Source organism: Hippopotamus amphibius, chromosome 14 (genome assembly GCF_030028045.1).
Source record: "Hippopotamus amphibius kiboko isolate mHipAmp2 chromosome 14, mHipAmp2.hap2, whole genome shotgun sequence".
Taxonomy (NCBI): domain Eukaryota; kingdom Metazoa; phylum Chordata; class Mammalia; order Artiodactyla; family Hippopotamidae; genus Hippopotamus; species Hippopotamus amphibius.
In genome coordinates, this window is record NC_080199.1 from 61,500,081 (window position 1) to 61,522,216 (window position 22,136).

The following is a 22,136-nucleotide window of genomic DNA, read 5'->3' on the forward strand; positions in this document are numbered from 1 at the left end:
CCACCGGACTGCCAGGGAATTCCCTGGAAGGAAAGATTTTAAAGCAATTTCAGCAAGCTCAAGTATTCACTTTTAATTTTTATCTCAAATGAAGTAAATGATGCTTTTTTAAAAATTCACCTTCAGTTCTTCAGTAGCCAGTTCCAAAGATTTATCCTATTAAGTTATACTTACATTTAAATTATCTTTCAATGAAAGAAATGGATTCTGGATCCATGAATTCCCTAGGTGTGTTTATTTTCACAGAAAATAAAAATTCAAAATGTTGTATCAAATTCATAGTTTCTTTATATTTTATATGTAAATGCACTGAAATTTAATGGCTTTCTTAGTCAGTTCACGGTTTTAGCACTTTACTATGAGTTATGGTCATGAAATCAGTAGTTGGGGGATTATACTATCTGGTTTACTAACCCACTACTGACATGCATCTTTTCTTGACAAAACAGAAAAGGCTCATTTCACCATCTATAGTTTAGGGTGAAAAACAAATGACACAAATTTTACTTCCCAAATTTAGCTATGAATTTCAAAAAACAGGCTTGATTAAAAATTTAAATGACTATAAAATAAGTTATAAAAATAAATATTTATATTTTCACAGATTTTTATTCACTTTGGGTTACAGTTGACAAACTACCCTTAAAAATTTCACTCCTTCACTAATGTGGTCCTACTGCACATAACAAGGACACAGCCATGCCACTGACCTGAAACTCACCACACACGCTGGAGACATCCGAACTGCTATATACTCTGTTTAATGAGGGGTGTCCAATGATCACATGCTTGGATAGTGCTGAAATGTTAAACTCCTATAAAGGCTGCTAAGCATTTACTCTTAACTTCTGTACTTATCTCCTCATGGAGTAAACACAAGCAGTTTACAGATTGGCACTAGCCCAAGGACTATACTTTGAGTAGCACTGTTGGGAGAAAAGACTGGGAGAAGAAGAACTAGTGGAGGAGTTTATGAAGTAACAGGAGAGGAGGTGAACAAGGAGACTAGGGAAGTTTTGGATTTGTGGAAGGCTAGGGAAGTCTTAAGAAAGAGGAAGTGGTTAACTGCGTTAACTATAAGAAAGGTCAGGTAGGTTGAGGACCAAAAAGAAGCCATGAGTTGACAATCAGGACACTGATGACCCTTGAAGGAGTGGTTTCAGTGGAGTGCTAGTGGTGGTAGTCAAAGAGGGGCACCACTAGCAGCCTGAGGAGTTGGGAGAATGGGAGCACAAATGGAGACTACTCTTTCAAGAAGCTAGATGGAAAAGAAATGGAAACAGTGTGGGAGCTTACGAAAAAAGTCAAAAGAGGACTCAGACCTTGGGGAGACTAAAAAAATTTCTGATATCACTGAAGGGGCCTCAAACTGAAGAGAGTTCTATCTCCAGAAAGACTTGTTTTCTGTCTTAATCTTAAAACTACTACGCAGGTGGAGGAAGATCGGGGGAAACTTCTTTGAAGAATCTGCAGAATTTCTAACACTTCTTTGGTAGTGCAACAGAAGGCTGGGGTGGGGGTGGGGGTGGCAGGGGATGTAAGGATGCTGACTGACTCAGTTGCTCCTGAGTTTGGTATAAGGACTTTAAATGTAGTAGGGAACATAGTTAAAGTAATCCACGGTAAACAAACACATCTTTAGTAAACTGAGAAATCGCTCATAATTATGGTAAACCCAGGTGTTGATAAGCTGGGTTGAATAAAGCAAGTCATATCTGTATATGAAGAGAATTTACTTCAGTTTCTAGAACTTTCCTCTGTTTTCCTTCCCTCCCCAGTTTTAGCAAATATGTATTTACTGTGTGCCCAACACTGTGCTAGGTACTAAGGGCAACCTCGACAATGGGTCTCTAACCTGAAGGGGCTCGTTGGAGAAATATTATCAGTTATGATGCTTTTTGGTGGAAACAGCTGAAAACCTCAGCTCTGTCGAGGTCAGCTCCAGGGTTGGTCAAATCAGAAGCTCAGTTATGTCACCAAGGACCCAGATTTTCTGATATTCCTACTGTGCTATCCTTAGTATTTCTGCCTCATCCTCAGGTCAGCTTGTCATACATCACAATGGCTGCAGCAACTGCAAGTGTCACATCCTCAAAATAGTTAAGGAGTAGAAGAACTATGTCATCCTTGTATCTCTTTTTAGTAGGCTCCCAGCAGACTGTCTTTGATCTTGCAAAGACCAAAACTACATCCTGTGCTCCTGTACTCTAATCCTGGGCAAGGTGAATGGCATCACTATGCTGATGGTATTTGCTCTCTATAGCTGGGGCTGGGCACGGACCCTACCTCCTTTTAACTTTTAGTCCCCAGGAGAGGATTTCTGAATTTAAGCAGAACCAGCTGTTGAGTAGGCCAATGACTGCTGACCCTTTTCCATATTCTGGCATATACCATGATATACACAGAAAATGATAATCCGTTGTATGACACACAGGGATAAATCCAAGAACTCTGACTTGCCTGAAGGCTTCTGCTGCCTCAGCCCTGCTCAGCTGTTCCAAGGATGAGGGGATTCACATCAGAGCACAGCTGTATTTTATTCACAGCACCTCAGTTGGGAGACTGTGAGTGGGCAACCCACAGCATCTGTCAATGAGAGAAAAACGTGTACTCAAACTAGGCAATCTATTATCGTAAGTAAATACCAAAAGACACAGTTCCTAAGCCTATGTTTGATGATGGTAGTTCCCGCAAACTCTTCTCTGACGTCTTTGTGCCTTTGCACATGCTGTTTCTCTCTTCTTGGTGTTTTCTTTAACACAATGTGATGGATAAGTAGAGTCAAATATATCTGGGTTCAAATCCTCTACCACCTGTAAATCCATCTAACATCATTCAAATAAACTAACGCCAGTTGCCTGTCGAGGACCACTAGCAAGTCTCTTGCAGACATACAAGAACTGGAAAATTACTGAATACAAGTCTATTCTCAGAAAAAACACACCCTATAGAAGCACAGCCAGCCTGGATACAAATACAACTGTGCATCATAACAGATATGAATCCACCCCTGTTTCTTGCACCTTGCCCTTTAAGACTCAATAAAAGACTCAAACCCCCACCCTTCCACGCCAAGCCACTCTATGCGTCTGGCCTATTTTCTCCCTTGGAAAGCGAATAAAAACTCTCTTTTCTTCTCTTGTGAATACGTCTGTGAATTCTTTTACAGCCCAGGTCGGCTCACCTAACACCACCCATCAGCTCTGTAATATTCGGCAAATTAACTCCTCTGAGGGTATTTTCCCAACTGGAAAGTGTAATACGACTAGGACTCATTTTAAAGGGTTGTTCCTGAGAATTAAGTAAGATAACTATGTAAAATGGCCAGAACAAGCCGTTGTACGCAAAGTAACTCCTCCTTAGAGGTTAGGTCCGTCTGGCCAACTTCTGTTCAAACGCCACCGCTCCCCTCAAGATGTCCCTTGGCCATTTCGATGGTGCTTCCTGTTTTCACACCACTATTAAAACATTTAGCACCCTATCATCAGTTCTTTGCCTCCAGCCCCCACCCCCTTGCCTAAAAGAACTCTAAAAGGCCAGTCACTGTCCCGTACTTGGTTTCTCCTCGGGGTTGGCAAAATTCAGCTCCTAATAGGTGTTCCAGAAGTGTCTGTTTTTGTTTTGGCCGACTTCGCTTAACGGATTGGGCGGGAGGAGCGCGGGCGAGAGGGAGGGCACCGCCCACGGAGCAGAGGGGCGTGTCCGCCCCGGGTGCGCTCGCCCGATACTCCCGGCGGGGCCTCGGCCGCAGCCCCGGATCCACCCGCAGATAGGGATGGGGCCCGCGCTCACCCGCGAGGCTGGGTAGCGCCCCGTTACCGACACCCACGCCTGGAGGGCCGAGTTTCGGGTGGAGACAGGTTCAGGCGGCGGCGGCTGCCTCTGGGCGGGCGCCCGGGTTCCAGGCCGGGGCTCCCCGCCCGACCGCGCCCCCGCCTCGCGCATCGCCCGGCACCCCGGTGCCCTCCCGACGCCGGCGGGCCCGGGAGCCTCGCGGACGTGACGCCGCGGGCGGAAGTGACGTTTTCCCGCGGTTGGACGCGGCGCTCGGTTGCCGGGCGGGGGAGGGCCAGTCCGGTTTTCCTCAGGGGACGTTCAAATTATTTTTGTAACGGGAGTCGGCACAGGACGGGGCGTGCCCGACGCGCGCGCGTCCTCCCTCCCCGGCCCTCCTCCAGCGTCCGCCGGCGCCTGCCCCGCGAGGGCGTCATGCCGCCCAAAGCCCCCCGGAGAGCAGCCGCCGCCGCCGCCGCCGCTGCTGCCGCCGCCGCCGCCGCCGTCGCGGAGCCCCAGCCGCCGCCCCCGCCGCCGCCTCCTGAGGAGGACCCGGAGCAGGACAGCGGCCCCGAGGACCTGCCTCTGGCCAGGTGAGCGAGCCGAGCCGCCGCGGCGGGCGGTGAGCGGGAAGGGCGCCCCGAGGGTGCGTCGGCGGGCGCCGCCGCGTCTAGGCGGGGGCGCGTCTCCGCCGGGGGCCGCGGGCCGGCGGGGGGTCCCTCCGGGTGCCCCCAACCACCGCCGGGCGCCCGGAGGAGGCTGACAGGGGTCTGGGTTCGGGAGCGAGGGGAGGGCGGCCGGGAGGGGTCTCGGCTCCAGCTTGACAGGTGTCGGGCGGGTGGGGCTCGGGTCGCTGAGCGAAGTGACAGGTGCCGCCTTTCCTCCGCGAGACGGGAGGCTCGCAGGCGGCGGCTGATTTCGAGACCCCAACCGATGCAAAAAGAGAAAGGAAAAAAATGCTAACTGGTGCCTGGTAGAGAGGTGTTTCTCCTGTTGAGATGTGTAGTCCTCCCGTGGTCGTTTGACTTTCTGTTTCGATCTCCTGCGGTGCAACAGTTGGAAAGTATTTTCCTCTGGGCGTGCAGCTGCATCTGAAGCCCAGTCCTGGGAGAGGCCAACCAGAAGAGCCCTGGACGCTGCTGCAGAGATGCCATCGGACGTGAAGTGCAGGGTCCTGAGTGTCAGTTGCCCCCGGGAAACTCGGCTGAGGTGCTTTATGGCGTTCCCTTAGAAGAGTGTTTTCAGTTCTTGAGGATTCACAGCCAGCGGTAGTGACCGGTGGAACAGAACTCTTTAGCGGAACCGGTGCATGGGCAAAAATATTGTGAGACATTTAGTTCAAGAGCTTGAAAGTTTCTAAAACTTTTTCTTTTATCTTGCTGCGTAAAACTCTCCTTGCATATTAGTCTGCGCCAGCATGCCTCATTATTTCTTCCATTTTGCCTTTTGGCTTTGAGCCAGCGAGGATCCTGGTGTCCTTTTGTGTTTGGAGTACAAAATTAGTGTTTTTGTGCTCACGTGGAATTTTTTTTTCTAAGTGGATTCTAAATTTAAGCAAGGCCATGATAATGCAGTAGAAACATGACAGGGAGATATTTATTGCAACAGCTTATTTTTCTTGATTGTGATGCTTTGCGGTTAGAACTTAAGATTGAACGAGTATAATTGCCATTATCGTTGTCAGCGCTGGCCCTACTTTGAGACTACACATCACTTTCAGGAGAATGGGACTCCTTTCTGTCCCTCACCACTCCCTCCTGCAGTTCTAGTCCATCAGCAAATCCTATTTCTCTCACTTCCCCAGACACTAACAGAATTCGGGACAAATTGTTAAAGATTGGAGTGGGCTTTTGGAAATGGCTTGTGAAAGGCTTTTAGAAATTCATATATTTAAATAGACTGTCTCATGTGTCAATTATCAATCATTCTCGCTAGTTAAAAAAAAAAAGCCCATCGATGTTCTGGGAGAAGACGTTCGTTTATGATTAAACTTTGATATATCCTGTACTTTCCAGTTTCCCTTTGGAAAGAGCAATGAAGTCTGCTGTAGGGAACTCTGTTATCCACAGAGCTCGGAAGCGTTCTTGATTATTATAGGGTAACCGGAAATATTGAAGTTCTGGTCATCACCTGGGAAAAGAAGACTTTGTTTTCTTTTATTTTCCAACACTTTATTTCATATACCAAAAAGTTCTCCTGTAAGTCAAAACCATGCAATCTGCTCTTGATGACCCTTACCCATAAAATGTTTCCTTAGCATGGGCTATCAAACTCTGCAGGTTAATTACTTAACAAGGATAGAACCACTGCCTGGCTTTCTGAAGCCGAGAGACACTTGGGATGGATTCAGGGCCCAGTCCAACTGCATGTCCAGTGACAGAGCCCATATCTACTTTGCGAGTTGAGGTCTTACTTCTGTTGTATTATCTCTGGCTTAAGTGACATAGTTGTAAGGGAAAACATCACTAGGAACAATACACCATCTTCGTTCCTGAGATAACCAAAAATTGATTATGTTTCAAAGAAGGGTTGGCAGTCTGTAATAGTGTTCGGATGCATGGATTATAGAGTTAGATTATTGGGCTTATATCAGGGTTTCCCACTTACTGACTGTGATCTCAGGTAGGTGCGTTAACTTTTCTGATTTGGTACTTATCTGTGAAAAAGGATAATAAGAGTACTTGCCTAATAGGGTTGATGTGGGGATTCAGTCTGCCTTCATCTACGGTACTTTGTATGGGGTCATATAAATACTAAAAAGTTATTAGCTATTCCTCATACTACTAGTACTACTACTAATATTATTAGATGTCAAATAGACATTAAGTGAATGAAAAAGAAGTAGCCAAGAAGAATTTTCTGACTGCCTGTCTTGGTTAAGGAAAACCAAGAAGAAAAGGCTGAATTTAATCATCATGTGAGAAATCTAGTAGGTAGATGAAATGAAACATTGATAAGGGTAGACTGCATTTTAGCAAAGTTACTGATATTGAATTGATTCTGTAATATTATCTAAGGCTTTTCTTTTGCTGGTATCATCCCAGCTTTCCCAAACAGTTTTAGCTATTGTACTTACTTTCCTTCACAAAGCTGTTTTGCTTCTCTGAAGTATGTGATTCACCAGACCAGCAAACATTTTTCACTGTGTGGTATCCTTATTTTGGAAAGGCTGAAAAAGATAAACATATGTTTAAATTCTAAGTGTAGTTTTTTTCGAAGATAAATAAGATCCTAAAGTATTTAGTGATGCTGTCTTTCAGGATAGTGCTATGACTATTGAAACAAATGTTTACTTAATTTGATTGTAAGTATGTACCTATTATATGTATATTTTCATTTGGTAGGCTTGAGTTTGAAGAAACTGAAGAACCTGATTTTACTGCATTATGTCAGAAATTAAAGATACCAGATCATGTCAGAGAAAGAGCTTGGTTAACTTGGGAGAAAGTTTCATCTGTGGATGGAGTATTGGTAAGGATTGTCTTAAAATGTTTTGAAAATGTTTTTCTAGTTTTAAAAATAATTTTTAATCGCTAGAAAATTTGGAAAATGGAAAATATAAAGCAAAGCTAGTAATAAGTCTATTACCCAGAGGAGGGATCGCTTCTCAGCCTTTTGGCTAAGATCAAGTGTATTACCCAGAGGTAATTTACTTCTGATAACATTAAAAATTAAAAAAAACCCAAAACCTCTCCATGTAAGCCCCTCAAAGATTTAAAGCAAATCTTAGGTATCATATTTTATTCATAAATACTTCACTATGCTATAAAGACTTTTTTAAAAACAAAGTGCCTCAAAATTATTTTTTATACCTCAAAATAATTTTTAATAATTCTTTATCTTATAAAATAATTTTTTATAACTCATAATATGTAGTCTGTATTCAAATTCCTATAATTGCCTTAGAATTAGTTATGTTAGAATTCAGGATCTTTGATAATATTTTGAAATATTTCTTTCATTTTTTTCTTTGCATGCATGTATATATATATATAATAATAATACACCAGCAAATAATTACTGATGCTTTATATGTACTGAGGAATATTATAAGCACTTTGCAAATAACTCATTTGACAGTCCATTAAGATGTGAAATATAAAATTTTTATTTTACACGTAAAATGTAAAACCTTCATTTTATAGATGAAGACACTGAAGTAAAGTGAGGTTATGTAACTTAACCAAAGACCCTGACTAATAAGATGTAAAACACACTCTATATAACTATATGTTTGATCCCATACATATATATAGTTACATGTAGTTACATATAGTTTTGTATCTTGTTTAAAAATTTTTTTCTTAGCATATTAGTTATTAATTATTGTTTGATATTTGATAATGTGGTTTCCAGTGGTAGTGTAATATTTTATCCATTAGATGTATTTTAAGTTGTTAACTCTTACTGTTATTTAACACTTCCCCCCCCTACTTTTTGGAGCTGTAAAATAATGTGATAAACATGGTTATTTGTAAGAGTAATGTGTGGCACAAAGTAAGTCTTCGATAACTTGTTAAGTAAATTAATGAATCAATCTCTGGTTCTTAGAATACATTCTTACAAGTTGAACTACTGAGTCAGAAGCTATGAACATGTATAACACTTGGTAATTATTGCTAAATTGCACTCCAGACACTTCTAATGAATTTACTTTCTCATCAGCATTGTATTAGAGTACATGTATGTCTTTTTTTACTGACCAGATCAAATCAACAAAATACGCTATGTACATCCCATAAAAATAACTATTTAAAACATTAAAAAAAACCTCTGGTGTCTTAGTCTATTTGGACTATTATAATATACAAATAGCATAGACTAGGTAGCTTATAAACAATAAAAATTTAATTCTCACAATTCTGGAGGCTGGGAAGTCCTAGATCGTGGTGCTAGCAGATTCTGTGTCTGGTGAGGGCCCACTTCCTTGTTCATAGATAGTGCCTTGTCACTGGCCTCACTTGGAGGAGGGGGTGAGAGTTTTTGCTGGCTTCTTTTATAAGGGCACCAGTTCCATTCATGAGGGCTCTGCCCTCCTGACCTATTCATTCCTGAAGGCCTCATCTCCTAATAACATCACATTGGGCATTAAGTTTTCAGCATATGAATTTTGAGGGGGACACCAGCAGTCAGTTCATAGCATCTGGTAATAAAAAAAAAAGAGAAAATGAGTCTCACAGTTCCAAAGATCTGAACATATTCTAGAACTCTGTACTAAAAAGGAAAACTTTTGAAATATCTTGGATGAATGACTTTCGTATTATCATACCAAAGCACCTAATAGGTATTTCCACCATTTGGGTACTTCATGTGCTAAGCTGTTTTTGTGCATATGCAGTTAAAGAGTCATAACTCCTTCACTTCTCTCTCTTCCATAAATACTATGCTTTTAGTTTTCAGAAAGTTAAGAAGGGGTGGTTGATTATAGAGAGTATTGGTGAGTATAGATAGTTTCCAATTTTTAAGCAGGTTGTGCTCCAAATCTCTTTGCAAGTACAATATAGTAGTTAAATTTCCAGGCTAGTTCACAGAAAACTTTTGTTTACTGAACTATAGCAGTAATAGTTTTGGGCTTCAGACTTGAATATATATATGAATAAATGTTACAGCTTTTATATCCTTCACTTTTCTCCTCCTGACTTTGTCTCTACTTTCCATGGGAACTGGCACAGTTTAAAACGCATCTCCTGATGGAGCTCATGATGGAACTAGGACATGTGAAATCATCCCCGGTTGTGTGCTAAGGAAGACAAGAAAGGAATTTCATGTTACCTTTGGTATTTGGGGTACCTTTTTGTTGGGTACGTTAGGATGATGTTGTATTGTCCTGTTATAATTCACCAGGCTTTCACATAGAAATACTATTTTAACTGATAGTTAAGTTTTTGAGAGTTGGCCTGATAATTTTTTTTTAATTTATTTATTATTTTTTTTGGGGGTACACCAAGTTCAATCAACTGTTTTTATACACATATCCCCATATTCCCTCCCTCCCTCAACTCCCCCCCCCACCCTCCCTCGAGTCCCCCCCACCCTCCCCATCCCAGTCCTCTAAGGCATCTTCCATCCTCCAGTTGAACTCCCTCTGTTATACAACAACTTCCCACTGGCTATCTATTTTACAGTTGGTAGTATATATATGTCTGTGCTACTCTCTCGCTTCGTCTCAGCTTCCCCTTCACCCCCCGCCCCCTCCCAAACCTCGAGTTCGCCAGTCCATTCTCTGCATCTGCGTCCTTGTTCTTGTCACTGAGTTCATCAGTACCATTTTTAGATTCCATATATATGAGTTAGCATACAATATTTGTCTTTCTCTTTCTGACTTACTTCACTCTGTATGACAGACTCTAGGTCTATCCACCTCATTACATATATCTCCATCTCATCCCTTTTTATAGCTGAGTAATATTCCATTGTATATATATGCCACATCTTCTTTATCCATTCATTTGTTGATGGGCATTTAGGTTGCTTCCATGTCCTGGCTATTGTAAATAGTGCTGCAATAAACATTATGGTACATGTTTCTCTTGGGATTATGGTTTTCTTTGGGTATATGCCCAGGAGTGGGATTACTGGATCATATGGTAGTTCTATTTGTAGTTTTTTAAGGACCCTCCAAATTGTTTTCCATAGTGGCTGTACTAACTTACATTCGCACCAACAGTGCAGGAGAGTTCCCTTTTCTCCACACCCTCTCCAACATTTGTTGTTTCCAGATTTTGTGATGATGGCCATTCTGATTGGTGTGAGGTGATACCTCATTGTGGCTTTGACTTGTATTTCTCTGATGATGAGTGATGTTGAGCATCTTTTCATGTGTTTGTTGGCCATCTGTATGTCTTCTTTGGAGAAATGTCTATTTAGGTCTTCCACCCATTTGTGGAGTGGGTTCTTGGCTTTTTTGGTATTAAGCTGCATGAGCTGCTTGTATATTTTGGAGGTTAATCCTTTGTCCGTTGTTTCATAGGCAACTATATTTTCCCATTCTGAGGGTTGCCTTCTAGTCTTGTTTATGGTTTCTTTTGTTGTGCAAAAGCTTTTAAGTTTCATGAGGTCCCATTTGTTTATTCTTGATTTGATTTCCATGATTCTAGGAGGTGGGTCAAAAAGGATCTTGCTTTGATGGATGTCATAGAGTGTTCTGCCTATGTTTTCCTCTAGGAGTTTTATAGTGTCTGGCCTTACGTGTAGGTCTTTAATCCATTTGGAGTTTATTTTTGTGTATGGTGTTAGGAAGTGTTCTAATTTCATTCTTTTACATGTTGCTGTCCAATTTTCCTAGCACCACTTATTGAAGAGGCTGTCTTTTTTCCATTGTATATTCGTGCCTCCTTTGTCAAAGATAAGGTGCCCATATGTGTTTGGGCTTACTTCTGAGTTCTCTATTCTATTCCATTGGTCTTCCTTTCTATTTTTGTGCCAGTACCATACTGTCTTGATCACTATGGCCTTGTAGTATAGTTTGAAGTCAGGAAGCCTGATTCCACCAGAGAGTTGGCCTGATAATTTAACCTTCATTTATACAGTAATTTCTAAGGGAGAATATGACATTGTGTTGAGAAGTGAATGAATGACAACATGAACCTGTTTCTGATGCAACCATTCTAGTTGCAGTTGGCTGTCTTCTTTGAAACAAAAAGAGGAATGTGGTAACTCAGAGCATTTTTTGGCAATTGAAAATAGATAATGTTTATTGGAATAGAGGGTGGGTTAAGAGCAAAGATTTGTCATCAGACTGGACTGACTCAAGTCTCAGATCCACCATTTACTAGCTCTGTCATCTAGAAAAGTTACCTAAAATCTCCAGGCCTCAGTTTTCTTATTTATAAAGGGAACTGACAGTGATTTCTGGATCTTGAAGTTATTTTGTGGATTAAATTCTTGCATATAAAGCAGTTATAGGTGTAAATGAGTGCCTATAATGGGTCGTGCAAGGAGAATTATTTGAACTACTGTAGAAAATCTTATATACATTTTTGTTTAGGAGAATTTAAGAATAAGTTAAAATGGTTGAAGTTTTAAGTGGATATGCAGTGATTCTGATGTGGTACTTTTGCTAAAATTCACATGTTTAAGTTCTTCAGAGTAAAAAAAGTGTTTATGCATACATGAAAGTGTATGTTAATTCTTTTAAAGGAAAGGTTTGTGGTATTTTGTCTAGAAATTTCTCCTTTTTGTATAAATGTTTAGTAAGTGTGTAATAGGTGATTACTGTTTTAAGATTAGATTGTGTTCATGCTGCTTATAGCATATGAATAAAATAAGGAACTTTCCATCAAGAAACTGGCCAGGAATGCTTTTTATACTGTGACTTATGGTGAATCAGTTGTTGGAATTTTGGTTTTCTTTCTGTGACTTGAATTGCATTGTGGTAGAATAGAAAAGATCTTGGACCTCAGGGCAAAAAACTTTGTAGTTGTAATAAAGCTATACAATTTTAGGCAAATTGGTTAATTCTCCAGTCTCGGTTTACTCATGCTTAAAGCAGAAGTGATGTCTGAATGTCATCTTCTTAGGGGTTTGCTTGTGTGTGTGTGTGTGTGTGTGTGTGAGAGAGAGAGAGAGAGAGAGTGTGTTTATGTTTGTATATGTTTTTTGTGTCTGTATATTCAAGGGCTTTGGAATATGTTGTCCTTGATAGAGGCATTTTTATAGCTCATTATATTTAGAAAGTTAATTGAAAAAATAGTTTGGAATTGGAGTAATACTAAGTGTTCTATTTAAGCTATACTGCAGAAATATGAAAAATTTTCTTAATAACCTTAGAAAGCAGAATATCTGTTTTAAAATTATGTGTAACAAAAGGTCTCTTTACCTGTAATTTTCTGCTGCTTAGTAATATATGTACCCTTTCTATTTGGAGTTAGTGCTTGTATCCAGATTGTATGTAGATGCTGCTGAGAAAAATGCATTTAAGAACATGTACATGAATGTGGTACTTGTATCATAGATGTAGGATATCTGCAGCTTCTTTTGCTTGTATTTCCACTTGTAAGATTAATTTTTTTAAGCTCTTAAGATTAATTTTTAAGACATTTTATTATGGAGAATTTCAGATATTTATAAAAGTAGATAGAGAAAATAGTATGAACGCTCATATACCTCTTAACCAGCTTCAACAGTTATCAGTCATGGCCAAATTCTATTTCTCTCTGATCCCACATTACTTTAAAGTAAATCTCAGATATGATATTTCTTCTATACATATTTCAGTATGTATAGGGAAAAAAATAGGAACTCTTTAAAAAAATGACCACAGTTCACACATCTGACAAAATTCATGAAAATTCCTTAATATCAAATATCTAGTGTGCAAATTTTTTGGATCGTTTCATGAGTTCATCTTTTATCCTGTATGTTCTAATCAGGATTTATATAAGGTTCATACAGTATGATTGGTTGATTTGTGTCTTAAATCTCTTTTAATCTGTTGGTTTTACCTCTTCCCTCCCCGTTTTCCTTTCTTTTCTTTTTTTTCAATTTATTGTTGAAGAAACTGGATTATTTATCCTGTGGAGTTTCTTACTGTGTATTTTACAAATTGTACCTCCTTCATTGTTTAACATATTTGCTAATTCTCTGTATTTCCTAGAAATGGATCTAGAGGTCTGATCAGATCCTTGTTTGTTATTTTCCAGAAGAAATACTTGAGATGTTGTTGTGTATGCCTATTAGTAGATATATAATGTCTTGTTATGTCTCTCTCTCTCTTTTTTTTTTTTTGATGTAAGCCGTTATTGATGACCATTGACTGGACCCATTAGGGGTTGCTAAATGGTGAATTGATAACTATCATTTCCTTTTCAATTATTAGTTGTAATTCTTCTGTAAATGGAAACTTTCCTCCATCAACTATTCTTATTCTGAAGTACAGATCACTCAGGAAAGGTAGGATAAGTGCTTTTATATATATATATATATATATATATTTATTTATTTATTTAATTTATTTATTGGCTGCATTGGGTCTTCATTGCCTCACACGGGCTTTCTCTAGTTGCAGAGAGCAGGGTCTACTCTTCATTGTGGTGCATGGGCTTCTCTTGTTGCAGAGCACGAGCTCTAGGCACATGGGCTTCAGTAGCTGCGGCACATGGGCTCAATAGTTGCGGCTCACGGGCTCTAGAGCACAGGCTCAATAGTTGTGGTGCATGGGCTTAGTTGCTCCATGGCATGTGGGATCTTCCCAGAGCAGGGCTCGAACCTGTGTCCCCTGCATTGGCAGGCAGATTCTTAACCACTGCGCCACCTAGGAAGCCTAGGATAAGTGCTTTTTATTCTTTGCTTTTATTGACTAGTTTTCAAGCTGATGAGTTTGTTGTGTAACATTCTCTGAGGGTGACCAATGATTATAATCGTCTTTTCAAGTATTATCTCAACAGTACCAATAGACCAGTTTACCTATACATAGACGTTTAATAAGATCTTTACTCAATGATAGTATGACATACAGCTGACCCTTGAACAATGTCGGGGTTAGAGCGCCAACCTTCCACACAGTCGACAATCTGCATGTTACTTATGGTTGGCCCTCCATATGTGCAGTTCCTTCGTATATATGGTTCGTTTGTTTCCGCAGTGTCACATCTGAGGGTTCAGCCAACCTCAGGTCAGGTAGTGCTATAGTTTTTACTACTGAAAAAAACCTGCCTGTAAGTGGATGCACAGAGTTCATAGCCATGTTCTTCAAGGGTCAACTGTATTTTGTAATTTGAAGAATGAAGTGGATGTGAGATCATATACTATTTAACCTTTGGGATTGTCTTTTTTCATTCAGCATAATTCCCTAGAGATACATTGATGTTAAATGTCAATATATTAGTTTGCTAAGGCTGCCATAACAGAATACTGCAGACCAGGTGGCTTAGACAACAGAATGTATTTTCTCACAGTTTTAGAGGCTGGAAGTCCAAGGTAAGATGTGGGCAGGTTTGGTTTCTTCTGAGGCCTCCCTCCTTGGCTTGCAGATGGCTTCCTTCTCCTTGTGATCTGGAATGGTTTTCCTGTGCACATATCCCTGGTGCCTTTCTGTGTGTCCAGATTTCCTGTTCATGTAAGGATGCTAGTCAGATTCGATTAGGCCCACACTTCTGTCCTCATTTTAACTTACTGTACCTCTTTGAGACCCTATCTCCAAATACAGTCACATTCTCAGGTACTTGGGGTTAGGGCTTCAATATAGGAATTTTGTGGGGAGAAACACAGTTCAGCCCATTGCACATTGTTTGTTTGGTAGTATGGTAGTATTCCATGGTATGGCTGGACCACAGTTTGTTTAATCATTCACTGATTGAAAGATGGCTGTGTTGTTTGTAGGTTTTAGCTATTAGGAATAAAGCTGCTATGAATATTTGTGTATAGGTTTTTGTGTGGACAAAAGTTTTCTTCTCTTTCAGTAAATATCAAGGAGTGTGATTGCTGGATCCTATGGTGAGAGTATGTTTATTTTTATAAGAAACCTCCAAATTATGTCCAGAGTGGCTGTGCCATTAATGAAAATTCTTATTGTTTCACATTCTTGCCAGTATCTGAGGTTGTCAATGTTTTGAATTTTGGCCATTCTCATAGGTGTGTGGAATCTCATTGTTTTCATTTGCAATTCTCTAATGGCATATGATGCCAAACATCTTTTCATATGCTTACTTGCCATCTATACATCTTCTTTGGAGTGGTATCTACACCTTGTGCTGGTTTTGAAATCTGTTGTTTATATTCTTATTGTTGAGTTTTAGGAGGAGTTTAGATATTTTTGTTAACAGTCCTTTTCAGATATATCTTTTGCCAATATTTTCTCCCATTCTGTGGCTTGACTTCTCATTCTCTTGACAGTGTCTTTCACAGAGCAGAAATATTTAATTTTAATAAAATCCAGATTATAAATTCTTTCTTTTATGAATCATGCCTTTGGTTGGTATTGTAGCTAAATATCATTGCTATCACACTTCCTGACTTCAAACTATATTACAAAGCTACAGTAATCAGAATGGAATGGGATTAGCATTCAGACACATAGATCAGTAGAAAAGAATAGAGAGCCCAGAAGTAAACCCACACATTTAATTTGTCAATTAATTTATGACAAAAGGAGCCAAGAATATACAGTAGGGATAAGACATTGTCTTCAGTAAAGGGTGCTGGGAAAACTGGACAGCCACATGCAAAAAATGAAGCTGGACCACTGTCTCACACAATAGACAAAAATGAACTCGAAGTGGATTAAAGACTTGGGCATGAGAAGCCATAAACACCTAGAAGAAAACATAGATGGTAAGCTCCTTGACATTAGTCTTGGTGATGATTTTTTTAATTTGACACCAAAAGCAAAGGCAACAAAAGCAAAAATAAACAAGTAGGACTACATCAAAATAAAAAGCTTCTGTACAGGAAAGGAAACCATGAACAAAATGAAAAGGCAACCTACCAGTTGGGAGAAAATATTTGCAAGTCATATATCTGATAAGGGATTAATATTCAAAATACTTAAAGAATAAACAATCCAATTAAAAAATGGTCAGAGGAACATAATAGACATACATATGGATGACTAACAGGTACATGAAAAAATGCTTAACATCTCTAATCATTATGGAAAGGCAAATCAAACCACAATAAAATATCACTCACATCTGTTAGAATGGCTATTATTAAAAAGACAAGAAATAACAAGTGTTGGTGAGAAGGTGGAGAAAAGGGAACCCTAGTATGCTGTTGGTAAGATTGTATATTGGTGCCGCCACTGTGAAAAACCACAGAGGGAGGGAAGAGAGATCAAGATGGAGTTAAATGATGTGGGCTCACCTTCACTCATGAACACATCAAAACCACAACTATGTGAAAAGCAGTGCTTGGTAATATCGACCTGGGGACTAGCAGGATGGCTCTTCTATAACCAAGGCTGTAAAGGAAGAACCACACGAAGGCCGGTAGGAAGGGAGGAGAAGCAATCTGGTCATGACCTGCACCCGCTAGTTGGGGAAACAGAAGAGGAGGGGGATGTCACAGGCTTGGGAATTATCCCTGGGGGAGAGAAGGATTTGAGCCACATATCAGGCATTCTAGCCCAAGGGTCCAATGCTGGGAAGGTGACCCCATTAGCAAGTTTGAAGACCAGTGGGGCTTACCGCAAGGCTGTGAGAAACTGAGACTCTGCTCTTGTAGAACACGTACAAACTTGCTTCCTCTCAGTCACAGCACAGAGGCAGCAGATTGAAAATTCCTGGAGCTCTGACTGGCTTGCCGGGACCGCCCCAGCATACCCCCCCCAGCCTGCACAGGGCTCCTGCTCCAGAGCCTCTTGCGCTGGCGCTGCACTCCACTAACGTCAGGCTAGTGATGAGAGTGCGTACGCTTGGAGGGATCTGAGCCTGCTTGGACCCAGCCCTTGTCTCTGACCAATGTGCAGACAGCCACTGCCAGCATGTGTGTCAGTGTGTACACTCAGGAGGGAGCGAAACCAGATCCTGGGCAGAGAATATTGTCACTCTAGTGAGGCCGACCTTGCACACACTTGAGAGGGAACGAAACTAGCTCTAGGGTGGAGACTGCCATCACAGGATTGTGTGTCCCTGCACACACCTAGAAGAGAGGGAAGGCAGGTCAGTAGCATGGTACTAACCCCCTCAAGCCTTGACCCAGCCTCTAACCAAGGCATGCACACTGGGGCGGGGGGTGGCAGGGTGTAGCGAAACCAGCACAGAAGTGCAGCCCCATACCAAGACAGGGACTGCCACCCACCCAGCAGAAACCCAGTTCCCTCAAGGACTCCTGTTCCAGCCCCTTGAGCCCTGGCCCCACCCCTCAAAGGATGGTGACAGCTGTTAACCAGAGAAGCCCCAGTCTTGACTCTAGCCACTTCAACTTCAGCCCTACCTCCTACCAAAGTGGTGGCTGCCAGGACACCCTGGGGGAGGAACCAGCCTGTGCTCACTTCAGATCCAGCAGCTCTCTTACCAAAGCCACTGGGCATATGCAGACTGCATAGGGACACTCCCACATGAGGACATGCCTTCAAGACTTGGATAGTTAACTATTCCACCTAATTTCATGGGGACAGAGAAAGTTTAAATGAGAGGACAGAGGAATATGTTTCAAATGAAAGAGCAAGAAAAAAAACCTTGGAAAAAAATCTCTAATAAAACCGAGGTAAATACCTGATAAAGAATTCAAAGCAGTTGTAATAAGAATGCTAACTGAACTGAGGAAAAGAATAGATGAACACAGTGAGAATTTTTACAAGGAACTATACACAAAAAAGAATCAGTCAGAGCTGAAGAACACAGTAACTAAGGTGAAAAACACACTAGAGGGAATTAATAGCAGGTTAGGTGATATAGAAGAATGCATAAGGGGTCTGAAAGATAGAGTAACGGAAATCACCCAGTCAGAACAGCAAAAAGGAAAACAAATTTTAAAAAATAAGAATAGTTTAAGGGACCTTTGGGACAACATCACGTGCACTAAAATTCACATTATAGGTGTCCCAGAAGGAGAAGAGAGAAAGGGGTAGAAAATGCATTTGATGAAATTATGGGTAAAAATTTCCCAAACCTAGACAAGGAAACAGATATCCAGGTGCAGGAAACACAGAGAGTCCCAAACAATATGAACTCAAGACATATCATAATTAATGGCAAAAGTTAAAAGAGAGAATTCTAAAGGTGGCAAAAGAAAAACAGTCACATACGTTTCTGTTATGAGTAATTTGTGTTTTCTCTTTCACTCTCTCACTTTTTTTTAAAATCTGACTATAGGCTTATTGATTTTATTGATCTTTTCAAAGTACCAGCTTTTGGTTTCCTTGGTTTTTCCTGTTGATTTTCTGTTTTCACTAATTCTTTTGTGTTCAGCTGACTTTTTGTATTGAAATGTTTAAATTCCTTTCTTATTTCCTTTTGTGTATGTTCTTTGTTTTCTTTGTAGTTACCATAGGGGTTACATTTGACACTATAATTTGAATGTATTCAAGATTGACTTCAATAACATAGAAAATTATGCTTCTTCAACAGTCCTGTCGACACTTCTTTCAGTTGATGTCACAGAATTATGTCTTTTTATATTGAGAGTCTAAAAACATAAACTAATAATGTTTAATGCATCAGTCTTTTAAATTATATAGAAAACAAAAAGTGGAGTTACACACTATTACCACAATAATAATATCTTTTGCAATTGCCCATGTATTTACTTTTACTGAGATCTTTATTTCTTCATGTGGCTTTGAGTTATTAACTTTAGTCCTTTAATTTCAACCTGCAGGACTGCTTTTAGCATTACTCATAGGACATGACTAATGGTAATGAACTTCCTCAACTTTTGTTTATCTAGGAATGTCTTAATTTCTCCCTCACTTTTGAAGGACAGTTTTGCTGGCTATAGCAATATTGGCTGACAGTTTTTTTCTTTTAGCACTTTGAATATTACCAGCTCACTGCCTTCTGGCTTTCAGAGTTTCTGATGAGAAATCTGCAGATAATCTTATTGAAAATCTTTTATTCATGATGGCTTGCTTCTTTCTTGCTGCTTTAAAAATTCTCCCTTTGTCTGTTGGTATTGACAGCTTAATTTTTAAAAATATTTATTTATTTATTTATTTAGGCTGCACTGAGTCTTATTTGCAGCATGTGGGATCTTTGTTGTGGTGTACAGGATCTTTTTTTTTTTTTTTGCAACAGGAAAGGAAGTTTCCTTTAATTGCAGAGTAAAAGTAACGAGGTTAACGTAGTAGATTGTGTTGTGCCTCGTCTCCTATCAGCTAACATGTCTTCTAAAGAATACACCCAAAATGTACAAAACCAGCATTGCAAAATGCAGAATTTTTATAGCCTACACATCACTGCCCGAAAGAAATAGAAATTAGTAACAAACCATCATTAAAGTCACACAACTTGAACATTTGTATAGAACAACATACCATATCTTAAATAGTGTTTGGTCAAAGGATAAATTAGACCCGAAAATATAAAAAACTACAAAATACAAAAATAAGAACCATGTGCATGAAAAATGCCTGCATTCTCACAGAAGCTTTTAATGGACACAAATTCACAGCCTTAGATATTCTACTGGTAAGCAAAAATAATGAAAATAAATTAACTAAGTATTCAGTGTAAATAGCTAGTAGAATAATAAGAGGACACAAAGAAACAAAACAGACACATCAATAAAAATTAAGGAATTTGTAAATAGAAAATGGTAAAAATTAAATAAAAATATACAGACTTACTTATGAAGACAGGTAAGAACACATTTAATTTTGAACTAGCTTCATCAAGAAAAAGGATGGAAAGAAACTGATAACTTTATAATATATGGAAATCTAACAATGTACATGAAAGGTAAAAAGAAAATAATTCTGTGTATAAATTTATATTAATAAAAGAGAAATGGATTATTTTTTAGGAAAGTAGCACTTTAGGAAAAATAATAGTCATAACTCAAGAAGAAATTGAGGAGTAGGTAAGACTAACAACCACAGAAGCTCTGTCCTATCTATTCAGCTGCCAACTTAGTGTCTCAAAGACATCTCAAACCAAACTTGGTCAAACTGAATGGCTGAGTTTTCTCCCAGCCAGTCTGGTCCACCCACAGATTTCCCCTCCTTGGGAAATGCCACATCTCCCATTTTCTAAGGCTAAAAACCTTTAACTTGTCATTACCAATCTTTTTCCTTATATTCCGTAAATCCTGTTGTTATTGCTTTTGATTGCATACAGAATCCAAACTCTAGCCACCATCCATCCTACAGCCCTGGGCCTCTCTCATCTGAATTACTGTAATGATCTTCCTGATCTTAGAACTTTGACGCTTGATTTATTAAAAATCTTGAATCAGATTACTGCTTACAAACCTTCTGTGTTGCCTGTTTTTTTTAAATTAATTAATTAATTATTATTATTTTTTGAGGTACACCAAGTTCAATCATCTGTATTTATACACATATTCCCGTATTCCCTCCCTCCCTCGACTCCCCCCCATCCTCCCCGTCCCAGTCCTCTAAGGCATCATCCATCCTCAAGTTGAACTCCCTTTGTTATACAGCAACTTCCCACTGGCTATCTATTTTACAGTTGGTAGTATATATATGTCTATGCTACTCTCTCACTTCGTCTCAGCTTCCCCTTCACCCCCGCCCCTCCAAACCTCGAGTTCTCCAGTCTATCCTCTGCATCTGCGTCCTTGTTCTTGTCTTGTCACTGAGTTCATCAGTACCATTTTTAGATTCCATTTATATGAGTTAGCATACAATATTTGTTTTTCTCTTTCTGACTTATTTCACTCTGTATGACAGACTCTAGGTCTATCCACCTCATTACATATAGCTCCATCTCATTCCTTTTTATAGCTGAGTAATATTCCATTGTATATATATGCCACATCTTCTTTATCCATTCATCTGTTGATGGGCATTTAGGTTGCTTCCATGTCCTGGCTATTGTAAATAGTGCTGCAATAAACATTATGGTACAAGTTTCTTTTGGGATTATGGTTTCCTTTTGGTATATGCCCAGGAGTGGGATTACTGGATCATATGGTAGTTCTATTTGTAGTTTTTTAAGGACCCTCCAAACTGTTTTCCATAGTGGCTGTAGCAACTTACATTCGCACCAACAGTGCAGGAGAGTTCCCTTTTCTCCACACCCTCTCCAACATTTGTTGTTTCCAGATTTTGTGATGATGGCCATTCTGATCGGTGTGAGGTGATACCTCGTTGTGGCTTTGACTTGCATTTCTCTGATGACTAGTGATGTTGAGCATCTTTTCATGTGTTTGTTGGCCATCTGTGGCATACAGGATCTTTAGTTGCGGCAGGTAGACTTCTTAGTTGCAGCATGCATGTGGGATCTAGTTCCTTGACCAGTATGGAGTCTTACCCACTGGACCACCAGGGAAGTCCCTTGACAGCTTAATTACAGCATGTCTTAAAATGTGTCTCTTTGAGTTCATCCTACTTGGAGTTTGTTGAGCTTCTTGGATGTTTATATTCATGTCTTTCATCACATTTTGGAGATTTGGGCCATTATTTTAAAAAATATTTCCTCTGTTCTTTTTTCTCCCTCTTCTTCTGAAACTCCCAAAATGCATATGTTGTTCCACCTCATGGTGTCTCACAGGTTCCTTAGTCTCTGTTCCCTGTTCTTCAAAATTTTTTTTTTCTGTTTCTTAGAGTCAATACATTGTCCTGTCTTCAAGTTTCTCTTTCCTCTGCTTTCTCAAATCTATTTCTGAATCTCTCTAGTGAATTTTTTATTTTAGTTATTATACTTTTCCACTCCAGAATTTCTAGAGGTTTATTTTTTAGGTGTTCTGTCTATTGACATTTCCATTTCTATTTTGTTTGTACATCATTTTCTTGACATATC

General features: G+C 39.8%; 1 protein-coding gene across 3 annotated transcripts in view; it reads left to right on the forward strand.

Moving 5' to 3' along the window:
• The first annotated feature begins 3,968 nt into the window (after window positions 1-3,968).
• Window positions 3,969-22,136, forward strand: part of RB1 (RB transcriptional corepressor 1) — a 130,873-nt gene continuing 112,705 nt past the window's right edge. For all 3 annotated transcript variants that reach the window (XM_057707228.1, XM_057707225.1, XM_057707226.1), the window contains exons 1-2: window positions 3,969-4,367; window positions 7,119-7,245. In XM_057707228.1, the coding sequence (XP_057563211.1) occupies window positions 4,210-4,367; window positions 7,119-7,245 (285 nt within the window). In that variant the 5' untranslated portion in view covers window positions 3,969-4,209. The remainder of the gene's footprint in view (window positions 4,368-7,118; window positions 7,246-22,136) is intronic.